At 43.3% G+C, this 19746-nt stretch overlaps 2 protein-coding genes across 3 annotated transcripts; one reads left to right on the top strand and one right to left on the bottom strand.

Annotated features, from left to right (window-relative positions):
• Positions 1–325: 325 nt before the first annotated feature.
• pagr1 (PAXIP1 associated glutamate-rich protein 1) lies at positions 326–3286 on the top strand. The gene is made up of 5 exons (XM_085360694.1): positions 326–478; positions 724–918; positions 2296–2632; positions 2723–2811; positions 2903–3286. Exons 2-5 carry the CDS (start codon positions 756–758, stop codon positions 3136–3138), a joined length of 825 nt encoding a protein of 274 aa, XP_085216820.1. The 5' UTR covers positions 326–478; positions 724–755; the 3' UTR covers positions 3139–3286.
• A 3426-nt stretch (positions 3287–6712) lies between these two features.
• On the bottom strand, positions 6713–13253 carry tlcd3bb (TLC domain containing 3Bb). 2 transcript variants are annotated; one of them, XM_085360693.1, is made up of 7 exons: positions 12892–13253; positions 11478–11680; positions 11070–11153; positions 9524–9749; positions 8807–8902; positions 7774–7883; positions 6713–7636 (listed from the first exon to the last, which is right to left on the bottom strand). In XM_085360693.1, the coding sequence occupies exons 2-7, from the start codon at positions 11600–11602 to the stop codon at positions 7369–7371; spliced, it is 909 nt and encodes a 302-aa protein (XP_085216819.1). In that variant the 5' UTR covers positions 11603–11680; positions 12892–13253; the 3' UTR covers positions 6713–7368. The 2 variants fall into 2 exon arrangements, with proteins under 2 accessions (XP_085216819.1, XP_085216818.1); XM_085360692.1 differs by lacking the exon at positions 12892–13253 and having other exon boundaries at positions 11478–11707.
• Positions 13254–19746: the final 6493 nt, after the last annotated feature.

Raw genomic sequence — 19746 nt, 5'->3', positions numbered from 1 at the left:
ATTAATGTGATTTGTGGCTTTTCTGATTACATTTGTCAGGTTTACGCTACACAAACGTACATATACGTACGTTTTAAAAACAACAAGAACAACATGAACAGAAAAGCAAAGGAAGCTAATACAAATTTCGCTCTGTCTGCCCGGAGACCTGCTCGCGCTTGCGCAGTGTGCAGGAAGTCGCGTCGAGCGTAGATCTCCAAACCATTCCCCTCTACTGCTGGAGTGTCCGCTCGCAGTGAGTGTGGATTATCCACATGACGTTGTATCAGCGATGAGGTGAAGCTCCCCCGCCCCGGCAGTGCAGAGGCTCAGGCAGATCCCTACAGCCAAAATGGCGCAATGTTTACGTCTGTGCATAAGCGTTTGTTATACTTAGTGACTCTCATGGGGAGTTTTTACTGGAAAAGTATTTGACTCAACGTTTTAATCGCTTTCACAGCAGCACCGATCCGGAAGAAGCCGTTAATGACGATTTAAGGCACGTATGTTATTAGCAGATTAACTACTGTTTAAGAAATAGCTGGCGGTTAGGCCTGACGTTAGCTAGCCGCTTGTTTTAGTTGACTGTACGTTCACTTATCCTTTAACAAAAGTAAACAGCTACGGCTAAAAGTTATAGCCTCTAAAAAATCCTCTTAATCTACACAGTTGTGTATACCCGAAGTTAGTTTCAGCTGCACTAAAATGTTTTCTAGATCTAAATGGCAGGCTTCTGTTCAGCAGATCTGTTGCGAGAAACTTCACCAGCAGGAAGCATGCAAGCTGAGGCCACAGACACCTCACTGAAAGAGGGCATAGAGGTTCTGAACATGAAGGACTCAGAGGAAGCTGCAGAGGGCAAAGAGGACGAGGACAGCACGAAGCAACCGGATACGGAGATGGCAGAGGAGGACGACGCAACAGCCAAGGAGGATACAGGTACAGTACACGCGTAAAGATACATGCATGGGCAGGTGTAGTGAAAGGACGCACAGTAGACAGGAAGTTTCATTATCAGGGTAAAAGTCTTCAGTGTGGACAAGCATGTCCTGTACAGGTAACTAGTGTGAGTCTGAAGTATCAGCAAGGACAAATATCCGCCCATTTTCTTAAATGCTTATTCACCCAGGGTCTGGTGTGGGTGTGGTGCTGGAGTTGGCATTAGTGTGGTACACCCTGCGCCAGTTCTTTGTATGTAAGTTAAAAAGAAAAAGCAAACAGACTGCTGGGACTAGATATAAGCTGATGTTTCTGTTTTTAACTGTAATATTTGCTTATATTGCTATATAGACTGCAGTCAACTGGATTTATGATGGGGGATGTATATTTAAATGTATATTTAAAATACAGAAATCAAGTATCTTTATGACCCTGCGTCATTATACCTAGATTATCCAATCTAGAGCACTTAACAAAAAAACCTAGTCATCCAAACTGTTTTTCAGGGTTAAAAGACAGCAATAAAATGCAAAAACCATCTATTAAAGAAAACAAAAAATCAATACAAAATATTAATATTAGAATCAATCCAATTGTGAACTTTAAGAAAGTTGGAGGTCTTTTAATTTAAAAAATATATATATATATAAGTTAAAAAATGGTTTCTATGAAACTATTCAGTAAAGCCACTATTGCTCAGTAACTGATCCAGCCTTCATTAGAAAAGTCTGTGTTGTTCTGTGCCCTGATGTACTTGATCACTTCAAGTCTTTTGGCTTTTGTATCACTTGCTGCAGAGAATATATTACACACGAGAGAAATGTTAGCTCCTGCTATCAATAAATGTCACCACTGATTTTCAAATAGTTTTGCTATTTGCACCCCGATGCCCATCAGTGGGTGTGATGTTGATGTTCTGTTGACATATCAGTCCGTCCCTACGTAGAGCTTGTCACAGAGAAGTCAAAGCAGTGTGTCTGAAAGATGTTTAAATTGGACCTATTATGTGTATTGCTTTCTGTCATACATACAGTACTTTTTGCAGTGCTGATTGCTCCTATTAAACATGGCTAAACCTTCACATATTGAGGTCAGTGTATGTACAAGTAATCCCCTTCAAAAGTCCAGCCTACAATCTACACATGGATCTGTCAGTGGAAGCCAGTATTCCTTATGTGGTTGCCTCACACATCGTCAACACGGACCTGCAGTTCAGACCCTCTGAGGGGCAGCCAATCAGAACAAAAGCATGTAGCTCTAAATTGAAGGCGGGGAGCTACATCAAAGCCCAGTATAGGGTTAATCCACAATAAAATGTCGCTTTATTATTGTTTTGAAAAGAGATTTTAAACTGACTGTGTACGTTTTTTTTCTCAGATGGGAACACAGATGCAGTGGGAGGAGAGGCGCAGCAGGATGAATCTCAGGCAGACGCAGGGGTGGAGGCTGAAGATGGAAAACAGAAAGCCGAAGAGGCGGACGGTGACTGGGAGCTTCCGTACAGCGACGAGGAAATGGAGGACCCCAAAAACTGGATGCCTCCTCCCGCAGAGATCAAAAGACTCTATGAGCTCCTCGCTAAAGGAGATATGCTGGAATTGAACTTTGTGCCCCTTCCTAGAAGGCCCCCCACGCCTGAACAGACCTCTTCGCCCGAAAGAGACGAAGAGGAGGAGGCAGCCAAGGAACGGGAGAGGCAGGAGAGGGAACGCAAGTCAGTGTTGCTTTTCTTTTTGGTCATTTCAGGATTAAGGAGTTTGGTTCGAGTGCTTTTGGTTGGTCATGTTTCGTTTTGTTTTTTCAGGCCTCCAACTCCAACTGAGTTTGACTTTGATGAGGAGAAAATGCAAACCACTCCAAAAAATGCTTTCCTAAGCCGGCGCAGGACTCCTGGTATGTCACAATCAATTATTTGTGTTGTCTCTTTATAATCTGGACTTTTTTGTCTTTTATTTAATAATGATTTTTGCCTGTTGTCTCCCAGGATCTTCTGCCCGCTCCTCTGTTAAAAGGGAAGCTCGGCTGGACAAAGTATTGTCAGACATGAAGCGCCACCGCAAGATTGAGGAGCATATCATGCGCACAGGAAGAGATCTCTTCAAGAGTGACAAGAAGCTGGAGGAAGCCCTTTCTCCAAACAGCCAGAGGGAGCGGGAGAAGGAGAGGGAACGGGACAGCAACCCCAACACCATCTTCTCACCACGACAGAGGAGATACTGATGGTTTCTTTTGAGACAAGGACTTGCCCAAAGGCATCTAAAGCCAAGCATTTCCCTGAGGCTTTCTAAAAAACTTGAATTTTTTTTAATGTAACAAGTTTTGTATGTTTTATGTGTTTTGTATGATGGCAATAAAAATTTTAACCCTGGAGGACATCCCTCACCTGTTATACTCTGAGCGTACTGACAGTTTATTTCAATCTGTGGCTAAATGAATATGATGATATCGTTATGATTCTAAATTATATAATAAAGCTACTTTTGTCTGCTCCCTTGTCACAGGTGGTGGCCACAGTGGGTAGCTCTGCTTTGATTTGAGTTTTATGCAGGGTATAATATAATGTACCTGAAAACACTATTTAATGAGGATTGCGTTACAAAGTAATTTAACTGATGGAGTCACTTTGATCTTATGAAACTTGTGTTTTTGGCCGTAATGCAAGAATTCATATACTAAATGAAACAACTGGTGACAAAGGTATTTCTCCCATATTGGTTTCTCTTCACTGGCTTCCTTTTTAAATCCAGAATCAAATTTTAAATAATTCTCCTCACATACAAGCTCTTAAATAATCAGGCCCTTTAAAGACCTTATAGTACTGTGTCAACCTAATAGAGTCCTTTAGTTTCAGACTGCGGGCTTACTGTGGTTTCCAGTAAAAAGTAGAATGGGAGGCAGAGTCTTCAGCTTTCAGGTCCCTCTTCTGTGGAAACCGGCTCCCAGTTTGGATTCAGGAGATAGACACCCACTCTACTTTTAAGATCAGACTTTAACCTTTCCTTTTTGATAAATATAAGGTGACATTGAATAATCCTGTAGTTACACTGGAGGATTGGGTGGGTCATGGGGCCCACTGAGTGTTCTTCTTCACCCTCTCTGTGGATACACCTCTCTGCATTTAATATTAATCTGGCTCTCTTCCACACTGTGTCTTTGTCCCGTTTCCCTCCCCTCACCCTCAACCAGTTGTGGTGGATGGCTGCCCCTCCCGAGCCTTGTTGTGCCTGAGGTTTCTTCCTGTTTGATGGGAGTTTTTCCTTCCCACTGTCCCCAAGTGCTTAAAAGGGGGGTCCTATTATTGTAGGGTCTTTACCCTACAATGTAAAGCACCTTAAGGTGATTGTTGTTGTGATTTGGCGCTAACAATAAATATGAGGTGCTAACTTGGCAGGCTAATGTTGTAAGTACAAAGAAATTTAAAGCATTTCATTTCAATTAAAATATGACTGAAGTGCCGATTTTTAGCTTTAATTTTGAGGCTCTACAAATATTTTGCTTTGACAAAAGTAATTGAACAAACTAATATAACTTTAAACATAAGGACTATTTTTAGTACTTGATGAAAATTGTTTGCAGTCAATGAAGTCCTGAAGTCTACAACTCATGGACATCACCGAATGCTGCGTGTCCTCCCTCTAAGTCCTCTGCTGCAGCCACCTTCAGTTGCTTGCTTGCTTGTCTCTTTGTCATCAGTTTTGTCTTACCAAACTCCAAAGCATGCTCTTTTGCATTGAAATCAAACTCTTGGGTTGCTTTTGCAGTTTGCTTTGGGTCATTATTCATTAGCACCTATCAATTATGGAGTATTTAGCTGAATCTGAGCAGAGCACAGTGCTGCACACTTCACAAATCATCCTTCTACTCCTGTCAGCAGTCACATCATCAACACCAGAGACCAGGTTCAATTAGCAGACATGCTAAGCTGTTCCTTATCTTCTTCATACTTTTCTCTTCCCATATTTTAGTACACATTCATTTTTGGAGCTCACATTGCCAGTTCCACTGAACAGTCTCCAATTTCAATTTCAGCACTTGGTATCAGCTCCACATCTCTTGCTTGAAACATTTGTCATGAAATAACATGAGAACACGCCTCATCTGGACATCAAAACTATGTCTGAGACTCTGAAAATGAGGACGTTTGTAGAAAAATGGTTGCAATTCCAAAACCTTTAATGCGAAATATTTGCATTAAAGCTGCAAGTCTGCACTTCAATTACATCTGGACTGTTTGATTTAAACTACTATACGACTAATATTATAGATGTTATTAGGGCGTAGAATTTAAAGAAAAATGCATAAATCTGCTTCATGTGGTCTCATTAATAATTTGATACCTCTGTATATTTGAGAAAATAAGACATTTGATTACAACAGTTTTGTTTTTTTTCCAAGGGTAGCTGCACAGGCAGACTACCCTCACTGACCCTCACTAACCTCTGATGCAAACCCAGTCATTTTGTTTTATAAACAGGCCCCAAATATGAAAGAAACATCTCAGTTCAGAAAACAGCTTCAAGGGTTACTCCGAGTAGGCCTTCAGGGGGTAAAGAAAGCTGTAAGTACAGAGCTGCAGTGGTGACAATGAATAAACTTTTCAAAATCACACAACTTCACTGATTGTGGCACCCTCTACTGGCTCATTCCTACCTAGTGATGGAGCTACACAATCAGTCTGATTTTAAGTACTAAAAGCTTTAAAAAAAAAAAAAAAAAGAGTCGAGACAGGTTCAGGACAGAGAAGTATATTTTAGCTAAGATTGAGTAACAATACAGCCTTCACATGAGGCTCAGAAGCATAGAGTATAATATGTATGCATAAATATGCATTCAAAACCACAAACCAAATAAATAAATAAATAATAAATACTTACAAATAAATAACAAGCATTTCGTGGAATATACAGTACATCAGTTGAAATGTTTTGAGTATTGTCAAGAAGCAGTACCTTATGAAGTCATGGAACAGGGGAATGGATATTCTGTGTTCAACATGCCCATGGCTCTCCAGATGCTTTGGCACACACTTCCCTGTCTTTGATGGTTTTTAAGCTGTCTGAGTTTTTTGTTTTTCCTGTTTTGTTTCCTTGACCCATTTCCAGAAAAGTGTAGCTACTTAAAACAAACATGAAATCATACAAAACAAGCTTGTTTGTTCGAAGAAGGTTCATAGAACCAGTGGCTCAAATGATTGGAACATTTCATACAGGGCTGAAAGGCTTAACTCACAGACTTAACAGCAAAAAAAAAGTAACAAATGTGCTTCCTTGTCTTTGTTGTTCCCCTTCAAACTTTGACATTACGAGACCCCCTAACGGAGCTAGAAACACTCAAACATCACAGATCCCTTTGTGAAATATTCCTGCAAAGTAATTGGTGCTGTTGTACAACACCAAACAATTAAAAGTAACCATCTTATATGTAAAAATAATAATAATAATAATAGTGATGAAAAGGAATCTACACAATCTTTATCTACACTGAAACGAGGACCACTGTGGAAATATCTGAGGGTAGTTTGCGTTCACTAAGCTGTAAGACTGTGAAATGTTTCCGTCTTAACGTCGAACTGTCAAAAATGTCGGATGCAGAAGTCGGACAAAGCCTAAGAAAATAAATAAACACTGACCTAATACTGACATGGAATGACTTTTTCTTCTTTTTTAAAACATCTGCTATGTACAACCATCACATTTTTCTGTCCGAGGGAAAGCCTCTTCCTTCTTTCTTGAGAGTAAAAAATAATAATATTTTAAAAAACTAAAACATAAAGAAACAGCAAAGAATCAGGGGGAGGGGAGCAGGAGGGAGGGATAAGGCAGCAGAATACAGTCGTATGAGATTATCTCCGTTCTAAAGATGAGTCAGTCTGCAGGTCGGTTACATTTTTGTTAGAGTGACAGTGACTACATAGAGGATACAGATAATAAACACTAACAAGTCAAAATACTGTTTAGCTGGGATTTTTTTTTCTTTTTTGAAGGTCTTCTTCATTACTAAACTGAATTAGGCCTTCCATCTACAGCGAACATACTAACATACAATATAATACATTCCTATTTTCCTGCTCTTCCAGGAGGCAGAGAGGACTGAATTTGATCTACGTGAGGGGAAACGGCCACCTATGCTTGCTGTACATCCAGGCAACTTCCTCTCTAGTCAGTGCATGTTCCTGTCTGTCACAGTGCCCAAAGACATCTTAAATACTGAGCGCGCCAACACTTCCTTTATGTTTCCTACAAACTAAGAGGCTGAAGTACTTGAAGGCTAGCCGCTGAAGCGTTTAACTGTTTTGCTGGCTACAAGCACTTCAGCACAATCTGAGGCCACCGTCTCAGCTCGTTTCAAGTCTCGCTTTCCTCCTTGCAGCGTTCCTTCCTTTACATACTCATTGGTACATTCGCCTTCTTTCCCTCCCCCGCCCCCAGCCTCCCCTCCACACCGCTCCTCTCAGTGCGTGGCCAGCTCGGGCTCTGTGGGGAGCGTGCTGTAGCCGTTGGCGGGCTGGGGCAGAGCGTTGCCATCCCTCTGGAGCTCCTTAGCGGCGGCGGCGGTCGGGTGCGGCCTCTGCGAGCGGGAGGTGCCCGTGAACAGTCGCAGGGCGCCTCTGCAAATGAGGGAGAACCAGTAGAGCTGGGGCGCCATAAGCAGAGCAGCGCCGAGGTTACAGTGCCAGGGCACCGTCAGCGGAACCATGTGGAAGGGAATGGATGCGTACCTGGACCCAAAACGGGGAGGAGACAAAAAAAATTGCAGGGTTGTAAAACGTGCGCTCACAAACCTTTCTAGTGGCTGTGCAAGTCACTGACCCGAGTTCAGCCAGACAGCAGAACAGAGATGGAAAGAAAGACATACCTTCCGTAGACGTAGTAGAGGTAAGGGAAGAGTAGGACTCGACAGATGAAAAAAGTGATCAGCATAAGAGTCCCATTCACTTTGTGCAGGAGAGTGTGCTGCTGTTTGTACTGAGAGCGGGAATAAAAAGAGAGAGGGAGAAAGAAAAGCAAGCGGTACAGTTTGGTGAAAGCCACCGATGTTAATCTTTGACTGTAATACTGTTAATTCTAATATTGTTATATTTGTTAATGCTATCTAAACAAGACGAGGTGGAAAGCACAGTGTAATGCTCCTGGCTGGAAAGGTGGGAGGGCAGGGAGATGCTGCAGCAGCCCCTTTTTACACCCTCATTAGCTTAAAGCTTTATCTTGAACCTGTTTTCGTGAGATAACACAGAGCACAAACACACATCTGCCTAAGAGGTTTTTCCTCGTGCCCATTCACTAATCTCACATGCTAGAATTACATGGCATCCCATCAATAAGAACCCTTTTGTATTACATAGGTTTTTTTTTTAGTTATTTCTTTAAGCAGGGAGGTCTAAGGACACAGCTTTTGCTGTTTATCAAACTGCCATGTGCACTGTGAATGGGAGAGCCAGGGTGCTAAGTGATAAAGGGTAGAAGGACATGCAGATAGTGTATCTGCTGAACATCCAGTGTAAATCTAGGGGCTATGTTCAGAGACAAACAGCTGTGGGAGCCTCACTTTGGAGTACAAGCAGACACTGAAACACACAGACCTAAAAACAAATACAGGGGGGACGTGCAACTCCAGCAGCGGACTGTGTTACCAATTAAAGACTGATGTTTCTGACAGAGCTGTTCATGTAAGATGCAGCTGACAGGAGCCGCTGGGCATGAACAAGCTGCATGCTGGGAATGGCTGGAAATATACTCTCTGATGAATTAAAAAAGGGAGAAGGAAAAAAAAAAAAAAAAAAAAAACAGTAGAGAGTGCAGGAGAACTTTAGTGTGACACATGCACATGCAAAAAAAATTAAAATAAAAATGCACTTCAGTCTTCCTACAGGCTGAACTCAGATGCTTACCTGGATGAGTATTTTTCCTAAGCAGACAGACGGAGTGCTGAGCTCAGCCATGAACATTATGCCCTGGAAATAATCGCCCTTTCCTTGTCGCCAAAACTAGGGAGAGAGGGAAAAGAAGGCTGATTATTTGTCTAGACCGCTTTGTTCCTTTGTGGACTTGTTAGTACATCTGCAATAAAAATACCCCTTCTCTGGAAGTGAACGTTTAGCTAGTCAACTGAAATAGTTTGAAGACTTAATTGCTACTCTGTCAGACAAATGTGGACGGCTTTTTAATGCCTCTAGAAGCTGAACAGTGAACACGCTGCAGAACAGTGAATAACTTTAAATCTATTAAAACAAGGGCATAGTTTTAAAACCTGGAAAAAACGTACTGCTTAGTTTAGTTTGTTTATAAATGAGAGAAGAAGAATCAGAGAATTATCAGGTTCTTATTTGGCACTGGGCTATTTTTCCTTGACTTAACAGTACATTAAATACAATATACACCATATAAATTGCTTTATGAGACAATGATTATTAAATTGGACTTATATCCTTTTTGTGCTACACAGTAAGTTTTGCTTTGGGAATAAAACGTGAAACACTTCTGCCACAAGTACACTGCACCTTTTCACAAGACTAAAATACCTGAGTGTGGGTAGATAATTCACTGCTATACTTTTCTTGCTTTGCTCAGATCCGTGCTCAACAGAAAGAGCAATGTATGACAGTTACCACAGAGACGGGGAAGCAGACGGTGACCATGACAACATGGTGCAGCACCATGAGGAACTCGCGACGCAAGTAGCTGGTCAGCGCCGAGCTCATGTGCTGGGGTGCCGCTGAGGCCTCCTCGTGCCCTTTGACCCGGAGCTTGTACCAGTAGCACATGAACATGGCGTAGATGTCGTACACAAAGTAGGGAACGGCGAACATGATGTAACTGCTCGTGAGCCAGTGCCTGGAAGCATAACAGGAGGGACACAGCTTCACTAACAGTCAGAACACAACTTCATTAATACTGCACTTGCCTGCCAAGTTGGAGCTAAGTACAATTAGCTATATAAACTATGACAACCCTTAATAAAACAAAGCTTGCCCCCTCTGCAATGAAAAAACTAACTGGAAAAACCCACCTAAAACATACAGATGAGAACAAAATTATTAGGCCCTCCCCCCTGTGACATTTAAAGTTTTTGTCACAATTTTCGGCAAGGATTTGAGCTGTCACTTGAAAAAAGTATTATGTCAAAAACAAAAGAAAAACAAATGCTGATTCTCACAAAGCATGAGATGGATTGTAGTGTCAAAGAAGACAACCACTGGAACCCTGCACTGTGAGGTTCATATCAAGAAAAACTACATTTCTGCAGAAGAGAATCGTTCAAGCCAGATTGAAGTATGTTAATGATGACCTGGCACATCTTTGGCTCAGCTGAGACAAAACTAGAGCTCTTTGGCCAGAGAAATGCTGCTTTTGTTTAGAGAAAGAAGGGAGGGGCATTCACCCCAAAGAACACAATCCATACATTGAAAAGTGGTGGAGGGAGTATTATGTTGTGGGGCTCCTTCAGTGCATCTGGAACTGAGGATGTCCTTGAGGTGGAAGGAATCATAAAGGCGATATTTGATATCTGATGAATGATATGGGAAGATTTTGAAATAAAACTTCAAGCATTCAACAGTAAAACTAGGTCTGGGTCGTCCCTTTGTCGTCCAACATGACAACAACCAAAAACATATATCGCCCCGGTAAAGAACTAAGTGAACGCTGCTGACTGGCTTGCACAGAGCCATTACTTTAATCCCACTAAAGATCTGTAGGGCAAACTGAACACCAAGGTCCATGCTATAAGACCTTGCATCTGGAGGGGCTTGAGAGTTTCGCCAAAGAACAACTGCCTGGGATTTACACGAGACATGTGCAAGAAGAAACAACGGCACGCTGTTATCCAGCAAAAAGGATACAGTATTGGCTTTTAGCAACAAAGTGAAAAGTGAAATCATTTAAGCATCCAAAGTAAAACTAGGATGTTTGGAAAAGCTGTGTTAAAAATTCCTTGTCCTGTTTGAGAACACTTGGAAAACACTTAAAAAAAAATTTTTTTTAAAGGGCATTTCAATAGAGGGATTAATAACTCTGTCCCTCATCTGTATGTAGAACATGAAAACCAGAGAGCCTATACATAGTCCAGACACAGACCTGGAAATGACCAATCATGATATCAAAGCCTGATCAAATGTGACAGAATATATTCCAGAAATGTATTCATAGACTTACTGGTCCTCAATGATGTCTTCACAGGAAGAGGCAATGATGTAGCCTGCTGAGGAAGCCATGACTGCCTGAATTGAGGACACCAACCTGAAATGACAAGCATTCACTGTCTAGTTAACACATGTTAAAAATGTGCAAAATAACACAGCTCAAAGTACCTGTAAAAACATAATAGCTTCCACATTAATCTGACACACTTGTTACGCAAAAAAATAAATAAAAAAAATAAGAGGTTTAGTCTAAAACAACCTTGATCGCACTGCAGTAAAAGCACCACTTTGCTATAATTTTAGAGGGCATGCTGTTGGCATAAAAGGTAAACAGAGTGAGGGTCGAGTTTCTAGATGGCATTTCTACATCTACTGCAAATAAGACAACACAGCAATTCAAAAGCATTTCAGAGGGGCTAACCTAGCTGATACAATCACTGCGTCCCCTTCGCTCCATCTCAGTCCTGGAATGGTCTTCAGGCATTGTTTGGACAGCAGGAAAAGGCCTGGAAAGAAAATAGAGCCAGCAGCTAGGATGGCCAGCATGTTCCCTGGCGATCTGTGGTTGAGGCAAAAAGTTCAGCAGGCAATCTGGTCCTTGAGATCCGTCGCTCTTTCACCTCTCTGAAAAACACGAGACATGACAGAGTGAATGAGGGCTCATACTGAGCGCACTACAATTCCCTGGTGTAAGCATGTCGCAAATACTATTCTAGACTACCATTGGTGGGAATAGATTTTTCTACTGAAAGGCCAAAGAAGAGCTAAGATTCAGGTAAGGGAAGGGTGCACTGCACTGAATGCTGAGAGACTACACGGGGATAGGATGTCAGTGAGCAGACGCCTTTGTGCAACATGCCGTTTTACCTATATGTATTTATATGCATATATATATACACCTATACATATAAAAGCATGTGGTTTTACTATGCGGTTTTTACAGTTTGCACATAGTCGAGGAGCTGACTCATTAAAAGTTGAAGTCCATTAGCAAAATACGCATTGCGCTATTTTTAAAATCCCAAACGTCGAAAATATTGACATTGCATGTAATGCTACTGCTGCTCAAAGCTTCTGGCAGCACTGCTAGCCGAGGTTAACCTGTCTGGATAACCAGATACAGGTTACGCTTTTGATTCACATACAAATAAGCTATGCTGACAACATTGGCGACCCAGCCTAGTCTAGTCAGTTAACCTTTAATTTTTAAATTGGCCCAAGCTCTGACGGGATGCAGACTCAAGGAGCCCACGTGTCAAATTTACTTGTTCCTGAGCAAACGCTAACTTACGTTTTCTCTCCAAATTTAACAGCTAGTTAAGCTAACTAGCGGCAGAGTGGCAAGGCGAGTTAGCGGGATTTGCCGTTTTCTTCTCCCAAGTCCTAATAAGACAAAAACTGGGTCAGCCAGTATGCATGTATGCTCAGTGTACAAAACGATATAGCCAACATTATATGCCATCCCGCGGCAGGCAACAGCAACTGTCTGCACCCCTCAACCGCCCGCTAACAATGAGTACAAACGCTAGCTAGCGCTAGCTGTGGTACTTTAGTCACCACTGGCTTGGCAACCGACACCATCCATCAATCCACAACAACAGTTAGAGAGATACTAGCACCTCCACATAAATACTAATCGTCAACTGTGTCCCCGTCTGTGTTTTCTCGCTAATTCATGGACAAGACACGGTGGCGTTAAACTGTTTCGTTAGCTTGTTATTTGTTTGTAGCAGTAGCAGCGCAGCTAACAGACCCCGTTAAGCGCTAACCGTGGCTAGCGGATTGGAGTTTACACATGTCTAGAATAGAGGAAGAAATTGTTATGCAACATTTACACGGCGACTCTGCAGAGTCCAGTCAGCGGCCAGTCGAAAGTCGTGTCCTGTTGAAAGCGTTTAGAGGTATCCCGGGGGTCTCCGCCTCGATGATCCGCATGTTTATGTGACCACTTCAATGTTGAAGGGTAGCAGCAGCGAGCTAGCGCTAGCGTGCCTCAACTTAGATCAAAATCTGTATGAGGGCAGCTCACCGAGGGCATCGGTGGGAAGCATGCGACAGAAATAGCAGTATCTAATTAAACAGATGACAAAAGACAATGGCGCAGTCGGGTACAGGTGTCAGAGTGACTGTAGCTGGTCCAGTCGCTATGTCATCTCCTCTGTCTCGCCACAGCAGAGCAGAGATGCCGCTGCCTCCTCTCCTCTCTCAGCCTCCCAGATGCAACGTTGACTCAACACTGTTGGACTGCTGCGCCAGCTACTTTCCTACAGGTCCGGGCGGCAGCATCTCATGTCATGACGAGAAATTTGCACCAGTCACAGCACCGCATTTTGCAAATTGTTGTTTTCTGTGCACTGAAACGCTGAATGGATCCCACGTAGGGAAGCAATCTATTTCAGCTCGATTTTTAGTTTGCAAATATTAACTCTGCTTCTTTCAAAATCACAGACGTTTTAATCTGTTTATATAAAACACTGAAAATGTGCACAAAGAATAAAGCCCCATTCTCTGTGGTACAGGCTACATCTTTGAACCGTAGAGTCATTGTTTATAAGTGAACAGCAACAGCCAATAAATGTATCTCTTATCAGCCCTCAGCTGCACATAATCAGACATGCCTAGTGTCTTTACAGGGTCACGGCCCTGCCTGGCAGACCTTGCCAGGGAAGCTTGCAGATAACGGGACAATTAATGCTACTTTGTTCAGGCTTGGCAGTGATATCCATGTCTAACACTACTCAGTTGGTGCTGGGTAGCAAATGTGTATATGTATGTGCAACACATGCACATGCCAGCTGTCGGTGTAAAACGCAAACATAAGCCAAGGTGAAATTCAAAAGCAATCTGCCATGAAGATTATAAACATGAGTGACCTTCCTAACTAGGTTCGTGAAATTACTCTTTATATTTTGTGGTTTATTACAGATTTGTAAAGACGTTAAATCATGAATAAAGTACAGCCATTTGTAAATATACGTACATACACACACACACACACACACATCTATCTATCTATCTATCTATAATATCTCTCTCTCTCTCTCTCTCTATATATATATATATATATATATATATATATATATATATATATATAGATAGATATAGATATATATATAGATATATAAAAAAAAAAAAAAAAAACACCCAGCACGCCCCTGCGGGCGGTTTATCCTTCAAGCTCGGGTCCTCTACCAGAGGCCTGGGAGCTTGAGGGTCCTGCGCAGTATCTTAGCTGTTCCCAGGACTGCGCTCTTCTGGACAGAGATCTCCGATGTTGTTCCTGGGATCTGCTGGAGCCACTCGCCTAGCTTGGGAGTCACCGCACCTAGTGCTCCGATTACCACGGGGACCACCGTTACCTTCACCCTCCACATCCTCTCGAGCTCTTCTCTGAGCCCTTGGTATTTCTCCAGCTTCTCGTGTTCCTTCTTCCTGATATTGCTGTCATTCGGAACCGCTACATCGATCACTACGGCCGTCTTCTTCTGTTTGTCTACCACCACTATGTCCGGTTGGTTAGCCACCACCATTTTGTCCGTCTGTATCTGGAAGTCCCACAGGATCTTAGCTCGGTCATTCTCCACCACCCTTGGGGGCATCTCCCACTTTGACCTCGGGACTTCCAGGTTATACTCGGCACAGATGTTCCTGTACACTATGCCGGCCACTTGGTTATGGCGTTCCATGTATGCCTTGCCTGCTAGCATCTTGCACCCTGCTGTTATGTGCTGGATTGTCTCTGGGGCATCTTTACACAGCCTGCACCTGGGGTCTTGCCTGGTGTGATAGACCCCAGCCTCTATGGATCTTGTACTCAGAGCTTGTTCTTGTGCTGCCATGATTAGTGCCTCTGTGCTGTCTTTCAGTCCAGCTTTGTCCAGCCACTGGTAGGATTTCTGGATATCAGCCACCTCCTCTATCTGCCGGTGGTACATACCGTGCAGGGGCCTGTCCTTCCATGATGGTTCCTCGTCTTCCTCCTCTTTCTTGGGTTTCTGCTGCCTGAGGTATTCACTGAGCACTCAGTCAGTTGGGGCCATCTTCCCAATGTATTCTTGGATGTTCGTTGTCTCATCCTGGACTGTGGTGCTGACACTCACCAGTCCCCGGCCCCCTTCCTTCCGCTTAGCGTACAGCCTCAGGGTGCTGGACTTGGGGTGAAACCCTCCATGCATGGTAAGGAGCTTTCTTGTCTTTATGTCAGTGGCTTCTATCTCCTCCTTTGGCCAGCCTATTACCCCAGCAGGGTACCTGATCACGGGCAGGGCGTACGTGTTGATGGCCCGGATCTTGTTCTTACCATTCAGCTGACTCCTCAGGACTTGCCTGACCCTCTGCAGGTACTTGGTGGTTGCAGCCTTTCTAGCGGCCTCTTCATGGTTCCCATTCGCCTGCGGGATCCCCAGGTACTTGTAACTGTCCTCTATGTCTGCAATGTTGCCTTCTGGTAGTTCAATCCCCTCAGTTCTGACTACCTTCCCTCTCTTTGTTACCATCCGACTACACTTCTCCAGTCCGAACGACATTCCAATGTCATTGCTGTATAGCCTGGTAGTGTGGATCAGTGAATCGATGTCTCGTTCACTCTTGGCATACAGCTTGATGTCATCCATGTACAGGAGGTGGCTGACAACTGCTCCGTTCCGTAGTCGGTATCCGTAGCCAGTCTTGTTAATGATCTCACTGAGGGGGTTCAGGCCTATGCAGAACAGCAGTGGGGACAGAGCATCTCCTTGGTAGATCCCGCACTTGATGGTGACTTGTGTTATGGGCTTGGAGTTGGCCTCTAGTGTTGTACGCCACATCCCCATTGAGTTCCTGATGAAGGCTCTTAGGGTCCCATTGATCTTGTACAATTCTAGGCATTCCAGTATCCAGCTGTGGGGCATTGAGTCATAGGCCTTCTTGTAATCAATCCAGGCAGTGCACAGGTTGGTCAGTCTGGTCTTGCAGTCTCGGCTGACTGTTCTGTCTACCAGTAGCTGGTGTTTTGCACCTCTGGTATTCTTGCCAATTCCTTTCTGTGTCCCACTCATGTATTGACCCATGTGCCTGTTCATCTTAGCCGATATGATGCCTGACAGGAGCTTCCATGTAGTACTGAGGCAGGTTATTGGTCGGTAGTTGGAGGGGACCGGTCCCTTCTTGGGGTCCTTGGGGATCAGGACCGTCCGACCTTCGGTTAGCCATTCCGGGTGTCTCTCGTTAACTAGCAGCTGGTTCATTTGTGCTGCCAGACGCTCGTGGAGTGCAGTCAGCTTCTTTAGCCAGTAGGCGTGAACCATGTCGGGCCCTGGTGCTGTCCAACTCTTCATACTGGAGACCCTTTCTTGGATATCTGCCACTGTGATGGTTACTGGACCCTGTTCAGGGAGGTCGCTGTGGTCTGCCCTCAGATCCACTAGCCACTGAGCATTGCCATTATGGGTTGCGTCCTTCTCCCATATGCTCTTCCAGTATTGCTCCGTCTCCAGCCTTGGTGGTGCTGTTCTCTTATTATTGTTCCCTTGCCACTGAGAGTACACCTTTGCTGGTTCTGTGGAGAACAGCTGGTTTATTTTCCTGCCTTCTATCTCTCTGGTGTACCTCCTCAAGCGGCTGGCCAAGGCTGTGAGTCTTTGCTTGGCAGTTTCCAAGGCCTCAGGTATGGACAGCTTGCTGTATTTCTTATGCACCTTCTTTGTCGCACCTTTCTGCAACTCTGTTAGTTGGCTAACCTCCCTCCGTGCTACTTTGATCTTGCCCTCTAGCCTTCTTCTCCATGGAGGGTACTGCCCCTTGTGGCTGTTCAACTTGTAGCCAAGCATCTCACTGATCACTGCTGCCGTATTGTAGATCAGCCTGTTAGTGTCGGTAATAGTGGTTGTAGGTATTGTCCGTAATGCTGCATTAACATCATCTAGCAGACCTTCTGAGGGTACTTCACGTAATCTTGGTAACCGGCTACGGGAGATCCAGGTTTCAAGCTTGGCCATTATCCTATTTTTCAGGTCAGTTCCTCTTGCACTCAACGATCCTTCTCCTATCGCACTTGGGGCTATGTACCCAATCTCGGGTGGGGGTGATGATATCTCCCCCCTGACCTGGCGTCCTGACTCCTCCTTGCCGTGGCATTTGTGTTGTACCTCGTCAATCTCTAGCTGTGAGAGAAGTCCCTTCTTTCGAATGTTGGAACACTGAGCTACTAGTTGTTTCGCCGTCATTGTGGATGTTGGGTATCGAAGAATCCATAGGTCCGTCATCCTATTCATGTAGCCCCTTCCGCCGGGGTTACTTGCGTAGTAGCATTCCAACAACGCCCTGTTTTCATCTCTTGCCCACCGATGCCTTCTTGTTCCAGTAGCCCACTTTTCGTCAGGGTGCCCTGGTTCCTCAACACCTGACGCGGACCTTGTTGATCCGGGCGACGTCCGAGCCGGCATGCCTTCATATTTATCTGTCTCGCTCATGTCTGCGGTAGGCTCGCTTAGCATAGGGGGTCTAGCCTTAGGACCCTTACTGGATACAGACGCCCCAGGCAGGAATCGAACTTGCGATCCTGGGTTCCAAAGGCGTGTAGTCTAACCACTACGCTATCCAGCTGAATATATATATATATATATATATATATATATGAATATATATATATATATATATCAGAGTTTGAAGGAGTCATTATTCAGTTATGGTCAGATGTTTACTTATACTCATTATGGGCATAAATGTTATGGCAACTATGTGATTTTAATGATTTCTTCAAACTGTTTCTTTTCCAGGATGGAATGATTGTACAAAGTCTTTAATGACTTTTAAAAACAAGAATTGGGTTTACACATTTACATGTATTTGGGACTTTCTCTTACCCACATTGGGTGAGAAGTATATATACAGCGTCTAATATATATACAGTACATATACTCACCTAAATCTTCAGTGTCTTTTAACTTAACAAGGCCAAGGCCAATGAACTTCATATTACTGACTATGATAGACTACAACTGCCAGTTTCTCTTTGCCAGCATAAAAAGAATTTGTTTGACAGAACTTATTGGATCAATCAACACAGAGAACAATGGGAAATTCTAACGAACTCAGTGAAGATCTAAGAAAGAGAAGTGTAGATTTACACAAGTTGAGGATTTCTCCTATAGCCATTTCTAAACAACTGCAGATTCCAAGATCATCAGTTCAAACAATTAAGTATAAGATATCCAGATGTGTCACCACTTTGCCAAGGTCTGGAAGATGACACTAACTATCACCCTCAGATGAGAAGAAACTGGTTAGGATGTTCAGGAACAACCCAGGAACCACCAAAGCTCAATCGTGCCATGAACTGGAAACTGCTACAACACCAGCATCACCGTCCAAAATGAAGTAAGTTTTACATCGCTATAGAGTGAGAGGGTGCTGACCAAGGATGAAGCCCCCTTCCAAAAGTGACACCTAAGCTCAACTGAAATTTGCAGCTGCCCACATGGACAAGCCAAATAGACGAGACAAAGATTGAGCTATTTAGCCACAATGACAAGAGTTATGTTTGGAGAAGTAAAGCTGAGGCTTTCAAAAAAGAAAACACGGTACCACCGTCAATCATGGTGGAGGTAGCATCATGCTCCTGGGGCTGTTTTGCTGCTAGTGGTATTGGATCAAATAATGAAGGCAGTGGACTACCTTCAAATTCTTCAACTTTACCTCAGATCAACAGCTATATGGTTGGAACGTGGACACAGTTGGGTGTTCCAACAGGACAATGATGCCAAACACATCAACACTGGTTTATGAAAGGATAAAGCAGGCTAACATTAGGCTTCTGAAGTGGCCTTGCTTAAGGATATGTAAAATGGGGGTGCAAGTATACTTTTGACCCTTTGTCTATGAGACAAAATCCAAACTATAGTCAAACCTATGGACCCAATTCTTGTTTTTTAAAGTTATCAAAGAACAGCTACTAATAACATGCAGTGTAAAATGAGTTCTGTTTGTTACTAGTTGATCATACTTTAGTCCACACCCAAGGACATTAACAGTCTTCCTGAACGCTCAACGGCATCCGCTCTTGTAGAAACATGAAATAGTTTTTTCTCAGTTAAACTGCAAACATGTAGCTGCATGTCTGAGTAGTAAAATTTGCTTGGGGCCATTTCAGCTACTGGTGTCTGAGTTCTTGTTAAAATTGATGGAATAATGAACAGAGAAAAGTACCATCAGATTTTTATCCACCATGCAATACCATTGAGAAAGCATCTGATTGGCAACAGCTTAATTCTTCTGCCAATACAGTGTTAGAAAACCACATAATGGAACAGTATCAGTCATGGATTGGTCTCCCCAGAGTTCAGACCTCGGTATACTGAATCAGTGTGGGATCATCTTGACAGAGAACAGAACAAAAGCCAACAAACATCCAAAGAAGAGCTTTGAATGTCCTCTAAGAAGCCCGGAGAACTATTCCTAAAGACTACTTAAAGAAATGTCAAGAAAATAATGATACTACTACTACTAAGGGTTGGCTCAAGACTTTTTCATAATGCTGTATGTATAGTACAGTCATCTATACAGTCTGACTATACTAATAAGTACAGCCATACATTTCAAGTTCAAGGGAACTTAATTAATGGTTTAGCTAAATCAAATGACACACAAGGGGGGGGGGGGGAAATGGCTGCAATAACATTAACTAATCCAAAACAATTAAACAAACTTGAATC

The sequence above is a fragment of the Diplotaxodon limnothrissa genome, linkage group LG8, assembly GCF_057381915.1.
Source record: "Diplotaxodon limnothrissa isolate DT_005_m linkage group LG8, D_limnothrissa_male_GT1.1, whole genome shotgun sequence".
Taxonomy (NCBI): Eukaryota; Metazoa; Chordata; class Actinopteri; order Cichliformes; family Cichlidae; genus Diplotaxodon; species Diplotaxodon limnothrissa.
The sequence above is the reverse complement of the archived record's forward strand: the minus strand, read 5'-3'. Positions and strand labels throughout refer to the sequence as shown.

Bases quoted from the DNA above. Each gene is read 5' to 3' on its own strand.
- pagr1 (XM_085360694.1), top strand. From the start codon at position 756: ATGCAAGCTGAGGCCACAGACACCTCACTGAAAGAGGGCATAGAGGTT. The intron at 919-2,295 runs GTACAGTACACG...TTTTTTTCTCAG, and splicing joins AACAGCCAAGGAGGATACAG to ATGGGAACACAGATGCAGTG. The intron at 2,812-2,902 runs GTATGTCACAAT...GTTGTCTCCCAG, and splicing joins AAGCCGGCGCAGGACTCCTG to GATCTTCTGCCCGCTCCTCT.
- tlcd3bb (XM_085360693.1), bottom strand. From the start codon at position 11,602: ATGCTGGCCATCCTAGCTGCTGGCTCTATTTTCTTTCCAGGCCTTTTC. The intron at 11,154-11,477 runs GTTAGCCCCTCT...TTGTCATTTCAG, and splicing joins GCAGTGATTGTATCAGCTAG to GTTGGTGTCCTCAATTCAGG. The intron at 7,884-8,806 runs GTAAGCATCTGA...TCCCGCTCTCAG, and splicing joins TAGGAAAAATACTCATCCAG to TACAAACAGCAGCACACTCT.